Source organism: Mya arenaria, chromosome 13, assembly GCF_026914265.1.
Source record: "Mya arenaria isolate MELC-2E11 chromosome 13, ASM2691426v1".
Classification (NCBI taxonomy): Eukaryota; Metazoa; Mollusca; class Bivalvia; order Myida; family Myidae; genus Mya; species Mya arenaria.
Window position 1 is genome coordinate 68,536,185 of NC_069134.1, and position 24,269 is coordinate 68,560,453.

Below are 24,269 nucleotides of genomic sequence, written 5' to 3' on the forward strand. Positions count from 1 at the left end.
TACGTATCATAGCCGGTCAAACACTACTATCTTGTCGGATATGGTACGTTTCGTAGCCGGTCAAACACTACTATCTTGTCGGATATGGTACGTATCGTGGCCGGTCAAACACTAATATCTTGTCGGATATGGTACGTATCGTAGCCGGTCGAACACTACTATCTTGTCGGATATGGTACGTATCAATGCTGGTCAAACACTACTATCTTGTCGGATATAATACGTATCGTAGCCGGTCAAACACTTATATTGTGTCGGATATGCTACGTATCGTAGCCGGTCAAATACTATTATCTTGTCGGATATGGTACGTATCGTAGCCGGTCAAACACTACTATCTTGTCGGATATGGTACGTATAGAGGCCGGTCAAACACTACTATCTTGTCGGATATGGTACGTATCGTAGCCGGTCAAACACTACTATCTTGTCGGATATGGTACGTATCGTAGCCAGTCAAACACTTCTATCTTGTTGGATATGGTACGTATAGAGGCCGGTCAAACACTACTATCATGTCGGATATGGTACGTATCGTAGCCGGTCAAACACTACTATCTTGTCGGATATTGTACGTATCATAGCCGGTCAAACACTACTATCTTATCGGATATGGTACGTATCGTAGCCGGTCAAACACTACTATCTTGTCGGATATGGTACGTATCGTAGCCGGTCAAACACTACTATCTTGTCGGATATGGTGCGTATCGTAGCCGGTCGAACACTTCTATCTTGTCGGATATGATACGTATCGTAGCCGGTCAAACATTAATATTGTGTCGGATATGGTACGTACCGTAGCCGGTCAAACACTATTATCTTGTCGGATATGGTACGTATCGTAGCCGGTCAAACACTACTATCTTTGTGGATATGGTACGTATAGAGGCCGGTCAAACACTACTATCTTGTCGGATATGGTACGTATCGTAGCCGGTCAAACACTACTTTCTTGTCGGATATGATACGTATCGTAGCCGGTCGAACACTACTATCTTGTCGGATATGGTACATATCAAATCTGGTCAAACACTACTATCTTGTCGGATATGGTACGTATCGTGGCCGGTCAAACACTACTATATTGTCGGATATGATACGTATCTTGGCCTGTCGAACACTCGTATATTGTCGGACATGATACGTATCGTTGCCGGTCAAACACTACTATATTGTCGGATATGATACGTATCTTGGCCTGTCACTACTACCTCGTCGGATATGGTACGTATCGTAGCCGTTCGAACACTATTACCTCGTCGGGTCCGACTTAGTTTTGCGGTTTGAATAATGCGTATAAGTAATCAAACACACACTAAACAGCAGTTTGTCTTTGAGGCACTATGTCGACAGATTGTATCACTAAAAATAAACCTATTACAAATCGTAATTGCATTTGTTTTTAGGTACTTGATACTCTAAATGTGTATTCTGCATTGGATGGATAAATTCTGTATTATAACTAGGTTCTTGATAGAAATGTATTTCCCTATTGCATACATTTGTTATACCCGTAGAACTGTACGTATTGTATATTTTTTTCTCAGTAAACCAGTTTTTTTTTTATAATTAATGTTACATATGAGCACAATTAGTTAATTTCATTATGCAAATGTTTTATTATTTTTTTCAGGATTCCCGCTTTTGATTGTTGGAATATCTGCTCTTGTTTATCATGATGGATATGGAACTGAGAAATAGTGAGTTGTTCTTTCCTAACAATCATCTTTACAACAATATGGATTTAAATGAGTTGTTTCATTGTATAAAAGAAAATGTGAATTGTAATATATTAGTATGTGACTTACCTTATATGGCGGTTCCTTTTGCAGTTGTTGGTTGACATCGGACAAAATGTTTTTATGGAGCTTCGCCGGTCCCGTAGCATTTATATTACTCGTACGTATGTTGAAAAATAGCTGTTGTTGTTGTTGTTGTTGTTTTGATACCTTTTGTAAATACTTCTTCGTAAATACTTTTAGCACTTTTCAGACTGATTTGGACTGTAACTCAGTCTTTATACCCCCGACAAACGAAGTTTGAGGGAGTGTATATTGGAGGAACCCGTTGGATAGTCGGCCGTTGCATTTTTCCTTTTTCGAAGTATAACTTGAAAACTACTGAATGGAATTTAAATAGTAAAGCACAACGAACAAAAGTGCAGTGTACACGAACCATAACCTCCCTTTGTTACTTTTCTTGTCCGGAGCATTATTTAAAAACTACTTGATGTAATTTAATTAAACCTCATAGATGGTTAAGCGAGGAAGTGCAGTGTACAAGAACCAAAGCTCTATTTCTGCTTATCGCAGAGTTATTGTCCTTTGTTACCTTGTATTGTTTGGAGCATAACTTCAAAACAACCTGATAGAAATCATCAAAAATTCATACAATGATAGAACATAACGAGAGAAAGTGCAATGTTCAAGAACCATAACTATATTTTAGCTAACTACATCATTATTCCCCTTTATTACCTTTTCTTGTCAGTACCGTAACTTCTTAAGTACTCAATGGATTTAAACGAAACAACATACATTGGTTAATCATGATAAGTGGAAATGCAGTGTGGAATAACCTCGGAGTTACGGACTCTTTTGAAAGAAGGAGTTTGCCATTCCTGTGTCCAGGCAAAATTCGGGGTATGCTTCATTCACACGACAGCTCTAGTTTTATTCAAATTCCATTTTATTGCTTTAAAAAATGTGCGCTTCAATCCTATAATATGATAATTGTAAGGAACAAAAGCCCGTTTGACATTTAAAAGTAGTAACAAAAGACGTGTACATGTAATGTTTGTTAGAGAGTTGTTCTATGAACATTCGCTTTACATTATTTATACATTCCCGTACTTCTTGGTGGGATTTACGATTCGGATGAACAGTTTGTATTTATCTTCCATATTGCAGGTGAACCTGTTGATATTGATATACGCCATGACAGCGGTGTGTAAACATTCAGAGTATGTTTTCACGAAGGACAAGTCCCCGACAGGAAACATAAGGTCGGTGGATAATTGGTCTCTATGATTAAGAAACAATATGTGTTTCTGCAATGAACCAGTTCTGTGGATATAATGTATGAACATAACAGGAGATTCGCTGGAACACAAGTTTTCATTCACATAATGCCAGCGTGTTGTTGTTTTTACCGACTAAAAAATAAGCCGAAATTCGGCATCCTTCAAAATATAAAATCTTTATTTTTTCATAAATTTAAAGTGGACTCGAATTTTAAACTTTATTTCTTGAAAAGTCAGCTAGCACATAATGTTTAAATGCAGTTTTCCCAGAATCGTATATAAGGCTTTGTTTTGTTTCTTATGTTAAACTAAATTCACAATTTTTGGCATTTGTAGGTATTTCACAATTCTAAGAGCCCTGGCCCCATTCGTCAAGAGGGCAAAAAAACACAATATATACTCTACTAATATCAGCCTATTCAAGGCAGATGAGTATCAAGTTATTTCGTCATATCGATATTAAAACAAAATACAAAACACATGTCTGCATGATACCATTGAAACTTTGTGAACATGTTTACAGAGATTTGTTTTAGCCTGTATTGATTTAGTTCATTATTGGTATATGTAAAGTTTCACTGGAAAAAAAACAACATCTATGGTTTAAATATGCATATACATTGCTTATTTCAGAATTTCTTAAAGAATAATAATGTATTCTTTTCATTTTCTTTTTATATTGTTGTATTGAAAGGAACGATCCATGTTTAAGAAAAAAATCCAATAATAAATTTAGTATAACGTGTCCTATGTACATAATGCGCCACGTTCCCATCGCACTTTAAGCGCTTTGATTGTAACATTTGTCCCTGTTACCGTTTTTCCCGTTCCAACATGCTCAGCTAATACAGCTTTTACGACAAGTACAAGCAAAAGCAATATGCATTGTAAGAAATCAGTGTTTATGTCAATACGCCACAAGAGATCCCTTCATGCATGCATGTTTACAATTGTGTATGTTGATATGGTCATTTAATTATTTGGTGTGTTCACCTGATTGTGATGTAGGCCAACAGTGTTGGTTTTTGTGGACTGTCAACCTACCTTTACTGTATTTACAACCGTATATGTCATGCCAAGATGTGGCTAAACGAATTTAGTCAGTTTTCGAAGGGTGTCTCGGAATTCGAATGCATAATTTTACGGCCGCTCTCGTGAACAAAGCTGGGTTTTGGAAAGAACGCCATGTTGATAAAGTGGTCTAATGGTCCCAATAAAAATGGTGTCATGAAACAAGTTTCTCGTGGTCTGTAACATCTTATTGTAAAATCCCCCGCCCCAGTGTTCTTGTGGACGAACCCAAGAGCAAAAGCAGAGCATCAGTTTAGGAGGCCCTGTCCTCGATTTGACCTTATCGATCTTTGCCATATTTAATTCCTTTTTTCAGGGCATGGATCCAAGGAGCCCTGGCCCTTGAAGTGTTGCTGGGCCTCACGTGGGTGTTTGGCTATTTCTACATCAGCGAGGAGGCCCTTCCATTCGCATACCTTTTCACCATTTTCAACTCCCTCCAGGGCCTCTTCATCTTCGTATTCCACTGTGTACTCAATAAAAAGGTAGAGGTCTTGTACAAGCAACAAACATGTCTGTTTTATATTTTTTTTAAATTTTAAAGTTCATTGGTCGTATCGTTTAACATTAAATATCGTTGCGTTGAATTTGATATTAGTTATGAAAGTCTGAATTAATTTGTATAGCATACAGTCGCGGCATTGCCTATGCATGCCTTATATGCCGTTTGTTTTGTGTGTGTGTGTTTGTTTTTTTTGTTGTTGTTTTTTGGGGGGTGTGGGGGGGGTCCATTATAATACCTACCAGTCAGCAGCTTATTGTAGAAAACCGTTTTTCGGTTAAGTCAACGTTATGCGAAATGTTCATTGATTGGTCAATATTTATCCAATAATAACTAACAACCAATCAAATAATTTCAATGAGTCAACTAGCCGATAAGTTACCTGAGGACACTTTGTCAAAGTATAATTTAATTGGCTGTTGTTCATTTAATTTGATGATGGGCCATACAATATCCACATGTACAGCATACACTTGACTTTTTAGATCCGTAAGGAATTCCAGCGATTTATCGACTACACGCGGAGGCCAACGTCCAGCGGCACCCACTCCACCAAGGCGAACGCTTCCGGTCACTCCAGTGGCCTCCAGCTCCACCACCGCCCAGAGCCAGGCTTCTCTGACGACTCTCAAACCGCCAACGGCAAGGACCACCGCACGTCCACTGATGCGTGAACATCCGGGTCCGGGTATCACAAGGAAGAAATTACATGATAATTATTAATCCAGCCACGTGCATGATAATGACACGTTGTCTATGTTATTGTAAATTATACCTGTATGCATTGTCTCTTTATCAAAGCACGTGTGACTCGTGCATGATTATGACACGTGGTCTATGTTGTTGTAAATCATACCTGTACGCGTTGGCTCTTAAACACATAGCGTGTGACTCGTGCAATAAAAGAATTGTATATTAAAAGTGACAGCACGTTAGATACGTTGAAATATTGATGAGGATCCTAAAAAGTTCATCAACAAATTATTATTTTGAAATATTCGTATGAACATGTTGACGGAGCTTTCTTGCCAAGCTTAACTGTGTGTATTATTCAAAAACTGATCATTATGTACTGGTGTCTCTCTATTTAATGTGCTTGTTTACTATTGTGTGGACCATTTTTCTTGTTCACAGGATGTTAAAAAAGCAATGCTTTACTAGGGCAGGGGCGAGGTGCTATGAAGTACCTATGACGCTTTTTGTTCCTAGGAGCGATCTTGTATCTAGGACGCATTTTGTTCCTAGGAGCGATCTTGTATCTAGGACGCATTTTGTTCCTGGGAGCGATCTTGTACCTAGGACGCATTTTGTTCCTAGGAGCGATCTTGTTCCTAGGAGCGATCTTGTACATAGGACGCATTTTTCCTAGGAGCGATCGTGTACCTACCTATAGGACGCATTTTTGAACAAAATGTTTTAGCAATATTGAACATAGGAGCGATGTTGTACCTAGGAGCAATGTTGTACCTAGGAGCGATGTTGTACCTAGGAGCAATGTTGTACCTAGGAGCGATGTTGTACCTAGGAGCGATCTTGTACCTAGGAGCGATCTTGTACCTAGGAGCGATGTTGTACGTAGGAATAATTGTGATTTCTACATTGCTGTAATCTTGTTTAATGTCCTTCCTAAAATACGAAATTGCTCTAAGGATTTTTCATGAAAAGAACCTCAAGTTTTTATGTTGTTTTTTTTATACCGATGTTGAACTCATATGAATTCTGTGATACCACTCCATGTAGTCATTTCAGCATACTTTTTGTTTGAAACTTATCTTTAAGTATTTCCTTCTATCTGTATAAACATGCTTCAAATGCAATAAAATCTGTAAAAACAATGCCTTGCTATTGTATTTCCTAACAAAGACATCCTTAAGTTTCCAAAATTGTATTCACTAGTCGCGGTACAAAACATAAGTTTATAATAATAGTCATGTAGTCCAAAAGTACACTTAAACAAGAGAAGTATGATATATGACGATAAAAGTTTACTCAATTAGTACATTTTGCAAAGACCCATAACTCTGGCTTTAATACTTATTGAGTTATGCCCCTTGTTTGGCGGAAAACAAGGAACGAGCATTGGCATTTACATCTGGCTCTAGTTTACACAAATCAAAAATTCACACCACTTTTCTCCCTTCATCAAATCCTTGAATAATAGATTCTGTGAAAATTCCTCAGTTCCTAATAAAGTATTAGGACAGTGTAACCTTAAAATGGAAAGTTTAAATTAGTGTTGAATAAATTACAATTTTTTACATCATTCAAGACATATATAATAGTTTATTAGTGTATATATGAACATTACTTTGGGTAGTTTCTTGTTGAATCCCAGATTGTTTTTGACAATAATGATTTAATCGTTATAAAAGAAGAAATATCTTTTTCAAGATGCATATATTTTATTACTCAATAATTCAACACATTAAAACAGTAAACATTTTTTCCATAGATAAAATAGGACGGTGTAAAACAATATCACAGATGAAGTAAGTACATTCACAATAATGCTTTTCAACATCAAAATATTCTAGTATTAAATATTTATGAAATTATACTTGTGTGCAAAACACGAGTCCAGTGAAGGAAAAGGACAATTTTCAGTTGTAGCTATTTTTCTTATTTTTTGTAAAATTTACTTACATTCCTTTTTACATGCATGTATTGATATAAGTTTGATTTTTGTTTCGATCACTGGGTTAAATATTGTTTAAGTTGATTATCAAAAAACCTATCATGACAGGACTCTTTATTGCTGACAACTTAAAACAATACTATACATACTATCAATAATTCACATTTGGAATGTTTAACATTTGCATAAGTTTTCAGACCATTCTAAAAACAAATGTTATCACAATAAGATTTGCATGTATATAAACATTATAAAGTTTTATATGTAAGGAGGAAGTTAAATGATAAAGTGACCATAGAAACAAATTTCAGTTTTTTATCTTAAATAAATTACATCATGATAAAAAGTGACATCCATTCATTCTCCAATGTAACACATTTCAATTGTTCTCAAAAACTCTAAAATCTATCATTTGAAAGTGTCTATAAGGCAGTTATGCTGAAGAATCGACTGGATGCATTGGGGGAAGCCGTGACGATGACGACGGTCGAGAACCCGTATCTATTTCGTGACGAAGCTTGCGAATTTCAAGCTTCTGCATATTAATGATCTTATTTCTCTCCTCAATTTCCGACTCCGCCATAGCGTTCGGCGCTCGTAGCATGACAGTGTAGATATCGGGATACTCTCCACCTTTTTCCTTCTTCATGTTCTGTTTAATCGCAGCCTCAAGGTCATGGATCTGTGTTCTGGCAATCTTCAACTCCTTACGAAGGTCATTTATTTCCTTGATCAATGAAACATTTTCCTGAAAGAATCAAAGGACAACATTTAAATATTTTTTTGCATGTGTTTTATCATTACATCAAGATATGATCACGCTGTTTAGACTCGTAAAGATTAAAGCAGAAAATAAATATATAAATTTTGAAGGATGAAGAAAAACAGCTCACATTATTATTTATCACTTTGGAAGGTTATTGTGAAAATTGAAAGTATGGATCGAACAGCATATCTTCTAGATATAGATATTTCAAACTTAAATTTAGCTTTATCTACAATATGACTAGGAATACATGGGATCTGGAGGCTGTTGCTATTTATCTACAATATGACTAGGAATACATGGGATCTGGAGGCTGTTGCTATTTATCTACAATATGACTAGGAATACATGGGATCTGGAGGCTGTTGCTATTTATCTACAATATGACTAGGAATACATGGGATCTGGAGGCTGTTGCTATTTATCTACAATATGACTAGGAATACATGGGATCTGGAGGCTGTTGCTATTTATCTATAATAGTTGTACTGCTTTTTGGTTAGAGATAAAATGAAAGACTCTGAATGATATGGCCCTCTGGACCTTAATAATGTTCATAAACTGAAGTCTGAGTTTGAGATTCAGTCTGATATAAGTGAATTCTGAAATGTTAAAAATATCTTTAATACAACATCTTTTTTACAAAATATCTGTTCCTGTTTGTAAAACAAGTCATTTGTAACAGATACAGTACTTTTTACCATTAATTTCTCCTGGGTTAAAGAGTAATTCTTAAACAAATAAAAATTATGAATTTTTGAGTCTCGAATCCCAACCTCGGCTTCAAGAGAGTAGATATGAACCCTGGACTTACAGTTATCAACCTGACTCTTCCAAAATAGCATCGTTAAGTATGTACATTTACATCTAACTGGTTAAATATCGTTATGTACATGTGCATACCTGCATGATGCGGACGTTGTCAGCTCGGTGAATCTCGGAATCCTTGGCGAGCTTCTTCCTCAACGAGGCCACGGAGCGCTCAAGATGCTCCCTCTGTCGGCTGTACTCCTTCTGGATATCGGCGTCAACACTCGCAGACTCAGTCTGTGAGAAAAAACAGGGAATATTTTAACATTATAAATTGTAAAACAGTTTTAGAAAATGTTCCGCATGTTTGTACATGCTAAGTCAAAATCAGGAAGCAACATAACAATTGAAATTACTTATCATATGAGAGACAATGTTTTGGTCATAGAAAATACAATGCAATTAGTTTGGTTTAAACTGTCGCTTTTTTATATTAACAAACATTTCAGAAAAAAATGCCATTATTTCATAGAGCTTTAGAGTTGTAAAAGTTTTAATGATAATCTTACATCAGAGATATGTGCTGGAAATGGTTTTCTAATTTAATTCTGTCAAAAGATCAAACAGATTCTTTCAAGTGTTTGCACCAACATCCACTTATAACAAATTGAATTGCAAAAAAACACACAATAATTTCAATGGCAACAGGATATTAACTTCAAATATTTTTTGTAACATTATGCAGATAACATCAAAATTAATTTGTGTTCAATGTTATTTTCTTCCTTTTTGTTGCAATTAAATTGCCATTTAGACTGCTATATTGAAAAATGTGTGCGACTGTAGCCCAAATGACTCAAACACTGTGTGTGCATTTGGTACTTACAAGTTTAGTCAAGAAATCCTACAAACAATTATGCAACAGTAAACAACATGAATAAGGAAGTGAAAGTTGCCTCTTGTGAAATGAGAGAGGCGATATTATGACTCATAATTGAGATGAAATACAGTACTTTATCACATGGAGCAGCTTATTTGGAGTGTAATAAAACCATATAACATATGTTCTTGTATATCACTTTTGTAATACAACTTGACATTCATGTCATTTTACCCAACTAATTTAGTAGCAAACTTTTCATGGAAAAATGAAATGTCATGTGAAAAGGAATCTTCCATTAATTGCCATTTAATAATAACATTAAAGATACTCATATTGGAATTGTTATTCATGTTTTAAAAAAATCTCTCTTTACAACTTTACCCAAACTCATATAATAACTTATGTTTTGAATGGTCACTCATGTACAAATGTCGGATCTTGCAAAAAGTAAAGAAACTAGACTGAGCTAGTCTTACTTTTATCTAAGATCAGTGAAAAATACTTTGTAAATAATGGGAAAAAGAGCAATCACATCTGAGGATAAATTCCCAACTTACAATGTCTTCCTGGACGTGTTTAGTGTAGAGAGCCTTGATAGATTCCTTCAGCATCTTGGGGTCCTGAATGTAGCCGACGCAGTTGTGCAGGTCCGTCTTGAAACGCTTCACAACGGCCTCCTTGTCGCGTACCTGTAAAATGCAAACTCATAATTGTGAAATTCGCTCACACAGAGCCAACTACAAGCATTATCTTCTTTCAGTTACCTGAATAAACAGGGAGCTGTCATTGAACGTTCATATACAACATACATATAATAAAGAGGAAAATAAGTCTAATATTGATTGAACAATATATCGCACCCTTCAATATATTGTTAATAATGGATAGAAGTCTAGCTATAAATTCAATATAAAAATTTATTGTACATGTTTATGTTCGACAAGAGTTCCACACAACGCAGTGTTCATAACCCTTAATTTAATTGCTCAAAACCGTGTGGAGAGAACATAACGTCAATTTGTTTAACTTCGTAAACAGGCAATCTTATCAACATATTGTACGAGTGAATTTTCAAATCTTTGATATTTTGTTTCATCGAGATATAAATCGAATCAAACAGTTTGGAAGGAAATGCTACACCAAGTTTATTATACCTTGCCAGCTAATACCTTTATTTAATTATATTGGCACACACTAAGTTATCATGGAATTTCTTAATGTTATGATTTTTGTATATATTTGTTCCAAAGATGATCGCAAAGTTTAGTCCGAACATACCCGCTGTCTTTCCTGGTGCATCTCCTTGTCTGTGGCCTTTAGTTTCTGCCTCAACTCCGTGATATTCAGCTCAAGCTGAGTGTTCAACTTGTCAAAGCGATCCAACTCAGACTCCATCTACAGGTTTGGAAAATAATGTTTGATTAGAAATATAGATTTTGCAAGAAATTTTATTTTTGCCTTACAGACCTGCATTTGACTACAATGTAACCAATCATAAACTGACCAGTTGATATAGTATAACCATAAATTACAGTAAAAATGTAGGATTATTAGTTCAGTCTTCTTTTCTTATTAACTTCCACCTGATGAAAAATTTGAACTTATTTCCCATAATCAAAACACCAAAGTTAAAGAAACATATGCTATGATTGTTGATGGAATTAATTTTCATATCACCAACATTGGAGGCAAATGATCAGTTTTTGACAATACTCCATCAATATTTCATCAGAAGACAGATTGGAGAACTGGTCATACCTCCTGTATCTGTTCCTTCATGTTCTTGATGTCGGTCTCGCGTGGCTCGATCTGTTTCTTGAGCTCCTTGATCTTGTAGTCCAGCACAAACTTGAACTTCTCAAGCTCCTGGTTCTTCTTCTTCAGGTCGTAGATACGCTTCTCCTGAACAAGGAAAGTACAACAGATATTAGAGTTGCTTTAAGTTAGTTACATGTAAACCTAATAATATATAACTTGATCCTGAAGACAAACACAAACGTTATCTCCATTATTCTTCTTCGGGTCCCTATTTCTCGACCAATCAAATTATTTTGTATACCAAGATCAGACTTGGCACTATCTTTTTTTATAAATTGCCTATTGTGTAATCTTCCACATATGCTGATACATATACTTTTATAGGAAAATATTTACAGGATAATTTCTATTTTTTAAAAACAAGTTTGAGAAATTGGGGCCTAGTAAATACAACACATCTTTAAGATATGCACTCAGTACAATAGGCTGTACAGGTGATTCATGACGAATATATATTACATGAGATTTGATAAATTTATACCAATATAGTTCAAAAAGTACTAAAACAGGGCATTGACTATTATAGATCTCATTTGTCCATTTATTATGCAAATTGAGCATGCTGAAAATTAGTCTGACTTATATACCAGGGGAGGTAATACGATTTATATTCAAGTTTTCTTTCCAATTTCATTTACAAATAGAAATATCTATTCAGATTTATTTAAATTGGTTTTGTTTGTGTGTCTCACCTTATCCTGGATGGTATCATCACGCTCCTGGATCTCCTTCTTCAGACCGAGAATGTCCTTCTCCAGGTTGCGGATGATCGACTCCAGTTTAGCCTTCTCAGCCTGGTACTTCTTGATCTCCTCCTTGTGGTCGTCAATCTCTTTCTGCAGACTTGTGAACTGTACGGGGAAGACAATAGAAAGAATAAATTCTCTAACCTAAACAACAACTTGACTTTTTGTTCTCCGAGTAACTTATCATTTGGGTGACATTGTTTCCTAAAGAATATTTTGCATTTCTCAAAGTTTTTCTCACATTCAAACAATAAGTTTACATCCTAAAAAGGCTAAATGATGAGGTTGATCATAAAATAGAAGGCAACCTTCTCCCCTTAAAGTTGTAGAACATAGTCAGTGAAAAATGCCTACTTAAACTGTAAAAAATGTCATTATTTTCTAGTTATTATGAGTAATTTCTTTTTTGTTTGAAAATAAAAAGTTTAAAAACTTATACTCTATTCTAATACATACACTTACTGCCTAGTGATATAACATGCAGAAATTAATCTAACCTTTTTCTTCATGATGCCTGTCTCTCCCTTGAGTCTCATGTTGGCCTCCTTCTCATCTCTAAGTCGGCGCTCGTACTTGTTCTTGATGTCAAGAATCTCGCGGTCAGCATCTTCCTCGATCTGCTTCTTAGTTTCCTCGTACTCGTGAGTCTGCTGGCGAGTCTCGTCATTTGCCTGGAAAATACAATGAATAATCAAATGCTCACAACAACATATTGAAACTATTTATTTGGAACTGGTAGTCTTAATGAGTCGGACTTTGAATTCATCAATATTATTTAATTTCATAATAATGTGATTCAAAAATGTAATTTATTCACTGGAAATTTATGAAACCATACTTTCATACAGTACATGTATATATCTGTTATTCTAAATGGAAGAGATACTCCCTTGATGAGGAGATATTTTATAATCAATTGTTGCACACTCCAAGTTAGTACGCTCTATACACGGATGAGCATTAAGTTTATATTGTTTATTGTTGATGCATGGTGAAGTCATCTGAAAACTGACAAGAATCAGTCTTGAGTCAGTGTTTCCTCGGTAGAACCTAGGTGTCCCTTTTGAGAAGGCATGAGAAAGTGCCCCTGGTTGGGTTTGAACCCACAACTTCTTGGATGAAAGGAAGACACCTTTACCATAAGACCACTCCCATTATTGTTTGAAATGGCCTAAACCCTCACCTGCTGGAGTTTGGTGGTCATCTCCTGTTGTTTAGTTTCATAGTACTCTGTGAGCTCCTCGAGTGCTCGTTGTTTGCTCTCTTCCATCTCAAGGAGCTGACGATCGTAGTCTTCCTGCATCTTCATCATCTTTGCCTGCTGCTCCTGGAACTTCTCATACTCCAACATCAGCTTTTGGTTGTTTGCAGACTCTGAAAGGTAAGTTTTTATGTTACAACAAGGGTTCACAGATTCCATTTGAATTGTTTTTCAGTACCATACATTTATATTATTATATGAGTCATTTCCCATTACGCATTTTGTCTTCCTTCACTATTCTTAAACAATATAATCAGTCTCTTTTGGAACAAGATAATATCCTTTATATTCTAAATCCATTTACTCAAGCCATTCAAATATTTGCTACAGTATCTCCATATTTGGACATTTCTATCCACTCACCGAGGTCGGTCATCTCCTTGCTGTGTTTCTCCATTAGTTCAGCCATCTCTTCCTCATGTTTAGCTTCCTCTTTGTCTTTATCTGTCTTCAGCACCTGTCAACATAGCAACAACACATCATATAAGTGGTCATCATAACAGCAACGTGTTTACATCAAGTTCAGCCTTCACCTCCTCCTGGTTAGCCAACTATTTGTCTTTTACTTTTTTTTAAATTTCCAATAAATAAAGATCTTTATAGAAACATTTAAATTTTAAGACTGAATGTTTTGTGTAATTAATAAATACTCAATATCTTGTCTATCAGAAGTATCAATAAATCGTATGGGCTTTACTCAATTAAGAACTGAAATCAATAAAAGAATGAATTGCGGTAGTTCATGTCATTATCGGGGTATGAAGGCAGTTGGGCTGGTTCAAGTGTGTGGAGTCCGAAAGGGGTTATTTTCTACCCATTATTTCACATACCTGATTCTTAGTTTTCAGAGACTCCATTTCCTGGATGAATTTCTCGGTCAATTCTTTAATCTTCTCGTTATAGTTCATATCCTTCAGCCTCAGCTGGTAGCCATTTTCCATCTTCAACTCGTCAACACGCGTCTTGAGTTCTGCCATCATAGAGTTTTTCTCCTCAAGATCGCTCTTTGTAATAAGAATTTCCTCTGCCCAGCCAACTTCCTTGTCACGTTTAACTCCACGGCCTTCCTTGTCCTGGATTTTCCACAGGATGATTGAAGCGTCCTCAGAAACAGTCACAAGGTATTGGTCGTCATATGTGATCTTCATCTACAAGGCAAAGAAAATTGTGCTTCCACATAAACATTTTTTACAATAATTTTACAATTTGACTTTTACAATTTGACTTCTTTCTAACTTATATTGCTTAATTCAAATAAGATAAGTATGAAAATTAGAAATATATTACTAGCAAAAAATGAACATGAATAGCATTTTCTGTCAACCAAAAGCAATATAATTTTAATTTGAAATAAGGCAAATGCTGTTTTATTTTAAAAGAAAAAAATGACACTATTGTAAAATCAACATACACATTGATGAACAATTTTAGAGACAAACTATAATTGATTATAATTTTTGAAAACTATCATACCTTTGCGATCTGTGAGCCGTGACCCTGCAGCTCCTGCCACTCCCCAGGGATGGTCAGGGGGAACTTTAGGGACCAGAGCGTACCCTTGGCCGTACCCCCGAACAGCATACGTCCAGAGTGGGACAGGGAGACACTGCTTAGGGTCGTCTCTCCAGCATCCACTTCACGCAGGATCTGGTTGTAATAGAAATAATTGGTGGTTAAGTTTAAATCTTTTAAAATGAATAAACATATTACCTATATTTGAATATGCATTTGTATTTATCAGAAAAATAGAGATGGCAATAAAGAAAATCAAACTTTTTTCAATGTAAATTAAACATTTTTACCATTATACTTGCTACATATTATTTATCACAGACAGCTTTATATGTCATAAAAAAGAGACCTAGAATCGCTCTTTATTAACTTGCTACTTTAATACAATCCAGACATTCTCAATTTTAAAAAAAACCAATTAGAATAGTAAGGCAAAATGTTCTTATAAATATGTTTAATTACCGAAGAATCTGAAATTTCCTTCAGTGTCTTGTCAGACCCAACAGCAAAGGTTGTTTTGCCATCAGAAGTGACAGCTACGCCTGTGTACTGACACGACTTGAGGACAGACTCTCCAACCCTCTTCCCACTGTAGCTTTCCCACTCGTAAACAGCTCCATCGAGGCCACAAGACACGATCTTACTGTCATCTGAACTCCACACGAGAGATCTGACCTTGCCATTGTGACCTTTCAGGTTGGCTACATTATCGAAAGTTATCGTGGAGTAAATCTGTATCACGTTTCCATGGACGGCAGCAAACAGGTTACCACCGTTACTGAACGCACACTGAAAAACAAAAGAAAATGGTAATCTTTACAGACATTATTAAACAATCTAAACAAAAGAAAATGGTAATCTTTACAGACATTATTAAACAATCTTTTGATAACAATTAAGTTTGCTGGGTTCATGTACAGTGATTCAAACCCGACATTATTTCTAGTAAGGACAAATGAATTATAATCAAGAAATAAAAATCATAATTTATAGACCTTTTTTTAATATTTCAATTTCAAATACTGTGAAAAAAATGCAGTCAGGTTGATTTTACGCCATATAATTAAGTCCTTTTATTCATTATAAATTACAATATCATTTTGAAAACTTCTTCAGCCTCAGCTTGACTATTCAAGATTAAGGAGTCATCAAAATATAACTTTTAGAGGAACAACCCTGATTTCTTGATTGCTAAACATATTTTTTTTAACAAGGCTTGTTATATAAATTCCAGAATTTGAAAAAAAGGCAAGAAAGCATTATACCAGTGCAGGGCTTGCTGGCTCAGCTACTTTTGATCACTTGGTAAGAGTTTAAAAGTTTAATCTTCACAAAATTGAGTAAGTATACATATCACAATAATGCTGGCACTGACCTCTCTGCATCCTCTGATGGTAAACTCCTTGAATGTTCGTATGTCATCAATGAGGAGGTTCATGAGACGAAGCTTGTCACTGAACCCTACTAGGATGTACAAGCCGGACGGGTGCAGGGCAATACTGTACGCCTCCTCTGCAAACTCCCGATACAACTCCAGGTTACTATAAAGGAAATACATGTTGATACTTTGTTAATGCTTGCCACTTTCCTGCTTGTAATTACCTGTAGTTACCTGTTTTACCATAAATATAAAATGTTAATGTCTCGCGCTTGTTCACAAAAGTAAGAGAAAACAAACTGACTCTCTTTTTAAATCTAAAAGGTTTAGCAAGTTTTTGCAAATTTTAATACAACAAAATCTGTATTAATTCCATGTACTTTTAAAAGCGAATAAGAATTATAAACTAAAAAGTGCCACTAACCATGTCTCATAGTTCCAGATCCTAACAGACTTGTCCATGGAGCAAGTAGCCAGCAGTGGCTTTCGGGCACACACATCAAGCCCCATGATCTGACCGTAGTGGAAAGCCTGAGCCAGCACCTCAAACTGGGCCTGGTCTCCCTAAAATAGAGAGAAAAGATTGTATTATAAACCTTATTTTAAAATAGATGTTTAAATAGAACACTATTAATTAGGAAATAATTAAAACAACATGATATATACAGTCATCACTGTTCTTATACATTTTTAGTTTTAAACTGTGCATTCTTTGGGAAAACCCATGAAGAGTATACATGTTAGTGGTAGGTGTCCTAAGAGGTTTGGAATTGAGTCCCACCAAAGTCCCATTCTCTTGGCCTCTCATGAAGTATGTATCTTGGGCGGTATTCATAAAACTTTTTAAGTCATTTCTTAAGTCAATTTTCTAAACTTTTCACAGTTAAATTCAAAGAAAAGTATACAATTTCAGATATTATTTTATCGTATGTTAAGAGAGATACTTAAGTTAGGAAAATAAGTTAGAGAATGACTTGAGATGTTTCATGAACACCAGCCAGTACTGGTTTCTACATACATAACAAGCTCATACAATATTCATATCAAATAAGAGATTAAAAATAATTGGTATAAACAGAAAGCTAACCTTGCCGATGTCAGCGCTGGACAGTGTGATATAGTAGAGTTGGCTGAGATCTGTACTGGCTACCAGGGTCTCCTCCGATGGGCTCACAGTCAGACTCATGATTACCTGCAGCTGGGACTTGGCGGGGTCAGCACTGTTGGAATCCTGTGGAATCTGTGAAAAAAGAGAGACACCATGGATATCATTTCCAAATCTCAGTGATTACCTTCTAAAAAACCGCTCAGGAATCTTCAAAAATAAATAAGTTCAGTTTGAATGTTTGTCTTTTTATACATCCATTTGTTGTTGTTGCCAGATTTAAAGGAGTACATTTTCAATTTGAAAAAGTTCCATTTAGACTTTTTCTTTCCTTCTAAAAGGTACTCAAACTTCCGTTACACTTACCCTGATCTCTCTTGCTTTCTTGAAGAAGTCCTTGTCATCAGTTTTCTCAAACAAGTGGACCACGCCGGGACCACAGGCACACGCAAAACCCTTGGAATAGGCAACAATGGCTGTAATCTGCGGGGGACCACTGGATAAATCATCTTCTTTCCTTGAAAATAATTAACCTGTTTATTGCCATGTCTTATGAAAAAAATGCAGTGATCTTAAATATTGCAAAGTTAATGATGTAAGTAAAAATTAGTCTTGATTAACAAGTTGTGAATGCCATCTTCACAATTATATAATATGCCATAATAACACATATTGAATATCCAGTGATTTGAGACACTCACAAAAGTTTATATTAAAAAACAACAACACAAAATTCATACTTTTCTTTATCATGGGCTGCAATGTTAAACTCATGTTTCATTTCTCCAGCCTCAAACAACATGAGCCTGCCTGTATCCGTCCCCACAATGACTCTCTCCTCGGACACCCAGGCATGACACAGGTAATTCTGGGGCTCGACCTTCTGGATGTTGAAGGTCTTCAGGTTTCCCTCACTGTAGCGGAAGTTCTTGAATATGCCATTGCCAACAACACACAGCTGAGTGTTGTCTTGAGGATTGAAGCTCACCTAATGACATTGTGAAGTATTGTATTAAAAAACAAAGATTTTTTTTTCAAATTAATATGGCAATCAGTATACTTAGTTATTCTACAGCTAAATTAGTTTGAATGGTTATAACTATCATTTGTTTAAAAAAAAATATAACAATTTTTATGAAAAAAGAAAAAAGTCTAACCTGGTATATTGGTGGATTGGTCTGTGGGTTAGATGTCTTGGTAACAGCCATGACTTTTGACTTTTCCCATGTCCAGTACAACAGCGTGTAGTCTGGCTTGCCTCCTTGGGCAACCAGGTATTTGGAGTCAGGTGAAAATGCTAGGCTGACATATTCACTTGACATAACATCTGGTGAGCTAAGCACTTTACGCTTACGAAGACTGTGAAGGTCATAAATGGTAATGGTTGGCTTCTCAAGCTTTTCTGCGATGGCTACATATCTTCTGTTAGGACTGACTGCAACAGCAGTCATTCCTTCACTCTTGTCAGTGCCAGGAATGAATTTTTGAACCTTCTGGTCAATGTTGTACAAAATGCAGTTAGCCCCAGAGGGGTAGACAATTGTCTGCTCGTCATGGTAGCAGATGTTTCCGCTGACACCAGACTTGAGACCAAAAATGTGCTTGGCCTGAGCAATTGCAATTGACATTTTTCTTCTTTTTTAGGTGATGATCAATCTGAAAGGATATATGTAAAATTGTTTAAAATTTTACCTTTAAATTAAAAAACAAAACAACAACAGGAAAACAGCAAGCTGTTAAAAGGTCCAGTGATTTCAAGGAAACTATAAAGTCAATACAAATACATGTTTGTAATGTAAAATTTTCTGTGTTTTAGGTAACTTTCTACTAAAAGCGTTAACATGATTCAATGAGTTTGGTAGAAAAAATAATAAACATGTAACTTTGACTGAATGTCTTACTAATTGTGGAAGCTATGCAAATATGCTTGCTACATGTTTATGACTAACAGGTAAATTATACACATATATCAATAAAACTAGAAATACATATACGATGATAATACTTGCAAACAGATTAAGAACCAAATCACACTCATCAAAATTAGGCTTTTTGATGAACAAGCCCGAATTTTTATAATATTGCTTGGCATCAAATTTTGAACAAATCCTGATGTATAAAATTCAGAATTTGAGCAAGCCCGGAACACATTTTACCAGTGCAGGACTTGCAGCTTGTGCTAATTTTGACTACTGAAATCACCTTTCATCAAACCACTGTGAAATCCTTGTCTATCACTATTGCAGTAACAGAGTTTTGACTGATGATAAGGCTTATCAATTATGAATTCTTTGTAACAATTAATAGCGCAAAATCAATTCAATAAATCATGAAAATCATATTAAAAATAAAAGATACAATTCAATGGAAAACTAGTTTAACACTCAAAATTCAAGCAGATAAGGCAATAAACGACACTTTATTAATAAAGAAGAAGAGTTTTAACAATACATCCTTAATGACACGGACATCTTTCAATAATTTAACCGAAAAAACACAATATCTTACTAAATGAAGTTTCTGCCATGTCCACCATTTGTAATCAACGTCACTATGGGCAACAACTGCGCACAACTTCGTTGCGCAGCCTTTACTTCCGCATCCGCTTTCATCAGGATCAATTAGACGCTCTGCACAAAGCGTTTGTGTGACAATAACAAATGATCAGAAATGTCAAAGGAAACAAGTTATGGTCTGACATTTTTAGAATTTGCTTTAATCTCGAGCTTATTCGGCCTTGGTCAAATAAAAAAAATGAGTGGAATGATGCTTGTCACGTTCAGAAATTACTTTTCTAATTTTGGTAAAACAGTGACCAAAAAAAATGTAAAAGGGTTTCAGACATTCCTAAAGCTACAAAATAATTTTCACTGCTCAAAACTGACTGAAGTACACCGCTGCAGATGTTCACTTGGCAAATGTAGACAATTATTTCCGACAAATAAATCAAATCTGTTACTTTCTAATATGCATGGGAAATACTTTTCCTCAGATATTAAACAAACTACAGTGCCTGCATGCTCAAAAAACAATAATGAAAACAGTTATCTTCAGTGTAGTGACAAAAATACTTTTGGGGTACTTTCAAAAGATATGAAAGTCATCAAAGATTTTATCTCAGAAGAAGAGGAGCAGCAGATACTGACAGAAATTGAACCATACCTTAAAAGACTACGATATGAAACAGCACATTGGGATGATGTAAGTTTCTGGCTACGATTATCCTACTGTTTCAATCGTAACTTTTGTTCTTGGAGAAATATATATTACTTTGACGTTATTAAATTGACATTATTATAGCTTCAACACAATACATGTAATAAATAATAACTTTTATATATTATTTTTTTCAGGCAATACATGGATTTCGAGAGACAGAAAAAAGTAAATGGACAGAGAAAAATAATGCCATAATTCAACGTGTACGAGATGTGGCATTTCCTCCCGGTGTAAAGCAAATATCATATGTGCATGTTCTTGATCTGAAGAAAGATGGATTCATAAAACCACATGTGGACGCTGTTAAGGTTATTTCATTATATTTCATACAGGGATATACTTTTCCCACCTGTTAGACATAATAGCAACATCTACTAAGATTAAATAAGGAAATGACAGTGCCATTTATCAAGTATGATTTTTTAAATGTCATAAATGAAATTATAAAAATAATTATGTTACATTACTTGAATATTTACATTCTTATTCATATATTTTTGGTATAATCTTGTCTATTCTATTGTAGATTTGTATTTGCATATAAAATAGATATTGCTCTCTGTTTCATCATTGAAACAATTTTGTTTTCAGTTTTGTGGCAGCACCATATCCGGCATATCATTGCTATCTTCATCTGTCATGCGCCTGGTTAACTCAGAAGATAAAAGCAAGTTCGCAGATGTTTTGTTGGAGAGAAGGTCACTCTATATCATGAAGTAGGGCCAAGTTATTTCCTACAGTTTACTTGTACTTTCTTTTTAGCTTAACTATTCAAAGAATAAGGAGACCAGTATTACTCACCCTGGCGTTGGCATCATGGTTCATACCTTGGTCAAGGTTTTGTGTGTTAGCACTTTTAAGTCATTATCTCAGCAAACCCAACCATCCAACATTTTAGAAGTAAGGTTACTGTTACTAACACTAATTTGAATATAATGCAAATTATAATATGGGCCTTTATTATTCAACTTAAATATTGAGGTTTTTGCATTTCAGCAAATGTATGGTTGATATCTCACCGACTACTTGATGTATTGCTTTGAGACTTTATACAATGGTACTCAACCATCCAACCTATTTAAATAACCAAGTAAATAATAATAATGGCCCTTTATTATTCAACTTAGTAATTCTGGTTAAGGTTTTGCATGTTACCACATTTAAGTCAATGTCTCAGCAATTATATCATGTATTTCATTGTAAATTTATACACAGGCTCCCAACCATTCAACCTTTATACTCTATCTTGAATATGATATATATATATTTTGGCTCTCTATTATAAGAAATTCTGGTTAAGGCTTTGCATTTAAGCACATACAAGTCAATAACTTAGCAATAACATGTACTTTTTGTATTGAATGGAAACTTTAAATAATCAAGTATGATAATTTTATCTTGTATATATATATATATAATGCAAATGTTGCCCTTTTATTATTTGACTTAGAAATTCTGGTTAAAGTTTTGCTTGTAAGCACATATAAGTTAATAACTCATCAACTACTTGATGTATTGCATTGAAAAAATAAACAGTCAAGTATGATAACCCTATCTTGCATATAATGCAAGTTTTGCCCCTGTATTATTTGACTAAAATTTTTCTGGTTAAGGTGTTGCATTTAATCTAATTTTACAGTGGATTATGCATCATAGTTTCATTAAAACTTTGCAATCCTTAAACTCAAAAGCAGTAAAATATTCAAGTGTACTGTCTCTGTGACTGCTCGTTTTTAGTTCACTGCTTTTAACTGGCCAATTACACCTATTTAGCATTAAGTGCACTCTATTTTTATTGTTGGTGTACATAACTGAGTCTATTCATGTATACTTATAGATGATGCACTATTGCTCATTTGGATTCCAGGCTTAAAATGAATTTATTTTATTTATAATGCTGTATTACATGACCTATAACCAATATTTATTACTAAACCCAGCAGTATTAGGTAAGGTATTCATAACAACTTTCTATTGTACACGTTCCTTGAAATTAGCTGTTACCCTCTCCATGAATTCTTCGCAAAGCTGGAGTATTTACCTATACTGTTCAATTTTGTTTAAAACATGTTTTTTTTCTCATTGATATATTTATAAGTATATTCTGTTTAATATTATCTGACTATGAAGAACTTCCTGTGTTTTAATATCAAATAAAGGTAAATAGAATGACACTGACACAGATATCATACCTGGGCTATATTTTATGACCCAGGAAAGACTCTATACCCTCGCTAATGAGCTTGCTGAATAGATTCTGGTATAATCATTTAGAAAGCGTCTGATGAAAATGAGGAAGTCTGTTGGGTAGATTAGAAGCCTCCACAGTCATATAAAGTCAGTTATATTCATTTACTGTGCGAAACCAAAATTTGGCAGTCAATCTGCAGCTGTCTTTGTTGATTTAGTTCAGTTTATACTTTTTTCTTTTAACTTGATTTTGATGAAAGCGAATAGTTTATAGAATTACTCTCGAGTCCGTTTTCTGGGTAGAAACCATTACTGGTGTCCATTTTGAGAGGCTGTGAGAAAGTACCCATGTTGGGGAACGCTGAATTAGTCAAATGGTTTAGCAGCATAAACAGTAATTGTAACATAGTAAACCTGTTCTGTTTTTCTATTTGCAGAGATGAAGCCAGGTATAAGTACTCACACGAAATTCTAAAGGAAGAAGAGTCCATCTTTAAAGGCAAGGCAGTACCAAAGGATAGAAGGATATCTGTGATTTGCAGGAATCAACCTTAAAACAGTTACTAAGATGTGTAATCATTTAATATGCATAAGCATTACAAACAGACATACAGAATAACAACTTTACTGTTAGCTATATATATATATGAGCTTAGCTGAGACAAGAAATGAGAATACCAACAATTTGATGACCAGATAGCTATATATATATATATGAGCTTAGCTGAGACAAGAAAAGAGAATACCAACAATTTGATGACCAGCATTTGTCACTGGCTCCCGGGTTCCCAAGAAAGTCAAATTTTACGGAGGGATACCTGAGAATCTCCAAGTCAGATTTCCAGCCAGGACACCATAGTTATCAAGCAGAAAGTTCGATAGAAACCACAGACATATCATGTTATAGCATTTCCTCCATATGCTTGTAATATAGCTGGATGCGTTTTCTGCACTGTATTTCTTTGTGTACAAGGTTATTCAAAAAGTTCTGGTATAAATGATATAACATGTTAAACTTGGCCATTTTACTCAACACACCATTTCACGTCCACAACTCCGGACAAAATTATACTACGTCTTAATACTATTAATGTCTTTTTGACACTGTTGTTCAATCATACGTTTCTTTATGTATGACGTGACGGCTAAGTGAAATAAAGATGCTTGTTCTGTATTTGTTGATAACTGGAGAATAATTGGACCTAAGGTTCTCAAACTTAATAGGGAGGCAGTTGGCCCCTATTGATTTTAAGGTCAGTAGGCCAATAACCTCGCTCACGACCTTGAACACCAGAACTATGTCAAATTGATAACTAGAGTATCTTGAGTCTAAGATCCTCAAACTTTGTATGCAGGTTGGTCATGACCTGCAGATGACCTCGATTGATGTAGGGGCATATATGTTTTG

General features: G+C 35.1%; 3 protein-coding genes across 4 annotated transcripts in view; 2 read left to right on the forward strand and 1 right to left on the reverse strand.

Moving 5' to 3' along the window:
• LOC128214768 (adhesion G protein-coupled receptor L2-like) overlaps positions 1-6,434 on the forward strand; it is a 45,094-nt gene extending 38,660 nt beyond the window's left edge. Inside the window, exons 17-21 of the mRNA XM_052921407.1 lie at positions 1,637-1,703; positions 1,836-1,902; positions 2,913-3,007; positions 4,413-4,581; positions 5,084-6,434. Of these exons, the coding sequence (XP_052777367.1) occupies positions 1,637-1,703; positions 1,836-1,902; positions 2,913-3,007; positions 4,413-4,581; positions 5,084-5,272 (587 nt within the window). The 3' untranslated portion in view covers positions 5,273-6,434. The remainder of the gene's footprint in view (positions 1-1,636; positions 1,704-1,835; positions 1,903-2,912; positions 3,008-4,412; positions 4,582-5,083) is intronic.
• A 552-nt stretch (positions 6,435-6,986) lies between these two features.
• LOC128214069 (cilia- and flagella-associated protein 57-like) lies at positions 6,987-20,050 on the reverse strand. Of its 2 annotated transcripts, XM_052920320.1 has the most exons (20): positions 19,961-20,050; positions 18,610-19,108; positions 18,193-18,440; positions 17,819-17,969; positions 17,435-17,587; positions 16,772-16,911; positions 16,345-16,510; positions 15,432-15,758; positions 14,931-15,104; positions 14,288-14,605; positions 13,821-13,914; positions 13,380-13,570; positions 12,694-12,867; positions 12,143-12,301; positions 11,391-11,534; positions 10,911-11,027; positions 10,190-10,321; positions 9,636-9,653; positions 8,903-9,046; positions 6,987-7,981 (listed from the first exon to the last, which is right to left on the reverse strand). In XM_052920320.1, the coding sequence occupies exons 2-20, from the start codon at positions 19,078-19,080 to the stop codon at positions 7,667-7,669; spliced, it is 3,636 nt and encodes a 1,211-aa protein (XP_052776280.1). In that variant the 5' UTR covers positions 19,081-19,108; positions 19,961-20,050; the 3' UTR covers positions 6,987-7,666. The 2 variants fall into 2 exon arrangements, with proteins under 2 accessions (XP_052776280.1, XP_052776281.1); XM_052920321.1 differs by lacking the exon at positions 9,636-9,653.
• A 30-nt stretch (positions 20,051-20,080) lies between these two features.
• On the forward strand, positions 20,081-24,031 carry LOC128214070 (alpha-ketoglutarate-dependent dioxygenase alkB homolog 7, mitochondrial-like). The gene is made up of 4 exons (XM_052920322.1): positions 20,081-20,653; positions 20,806-20,979; positions 21,263-21,387; positions 23,299-24,031. Exons 1-4 carry the CDS (start codon positions 20,123-20,125, stop codon positions 23,414-23,416), a joined length of 948 nt encoding a protein of 315 aa, XP_052776282.1. The 5' UTR covers positions 20,081-20,122; the 3' UTR covers positions 23,417-24,031.
• The last annotated feature ends 238 nt before the right edge of the window (positions 24,032-24,269 follow it).

Bases quoted from the DNA above. Each gene is read 5' to 3' on its own strand.
- LOC128214069 (XM_052920320.1), bottom strand. From the start codon at position 19,080: ATGTCAATTGCAATTGCTCAGGCCAAGCACATTTTTGGTCTCAAGTCT. The intron at 18,441-18,609 runs GTTAGACTTTTT...CAATGTCATTAG, and splicing joins CCAATCCACCAATATACCAG to GTGAGCTTCAATCCTCAAGA. The intron at 13,571-13,820 runs GTGAGTGGATAG...CTTACCTTTCAG, and splicing joins CAAGGAGATGACCGACCTCG to AGTCTGCAAACAACCAAAAG.
- LOC128214070 (XM_052920322.1), top strand. From the start codon at position 20,123: ATGTCAAAGGAAACAAGTTATGGTCTGACATTTTTAGAATTTGCTTTA. The intron at 20,654-20,805 runs GTAAGTTTCTGG...TATTTTTTTCAG, and splicing joins AAACAGCACATTGGGATGAT to GCAATACATGGATTTCGAGA. The intron at 21,388-23,298 runs GTAGGGCCAAGT...TTCTATTTGCAG, and splicing joins AGGTCACTCTATATCATGAA to AGATGAAGCCAGGTATAAGT.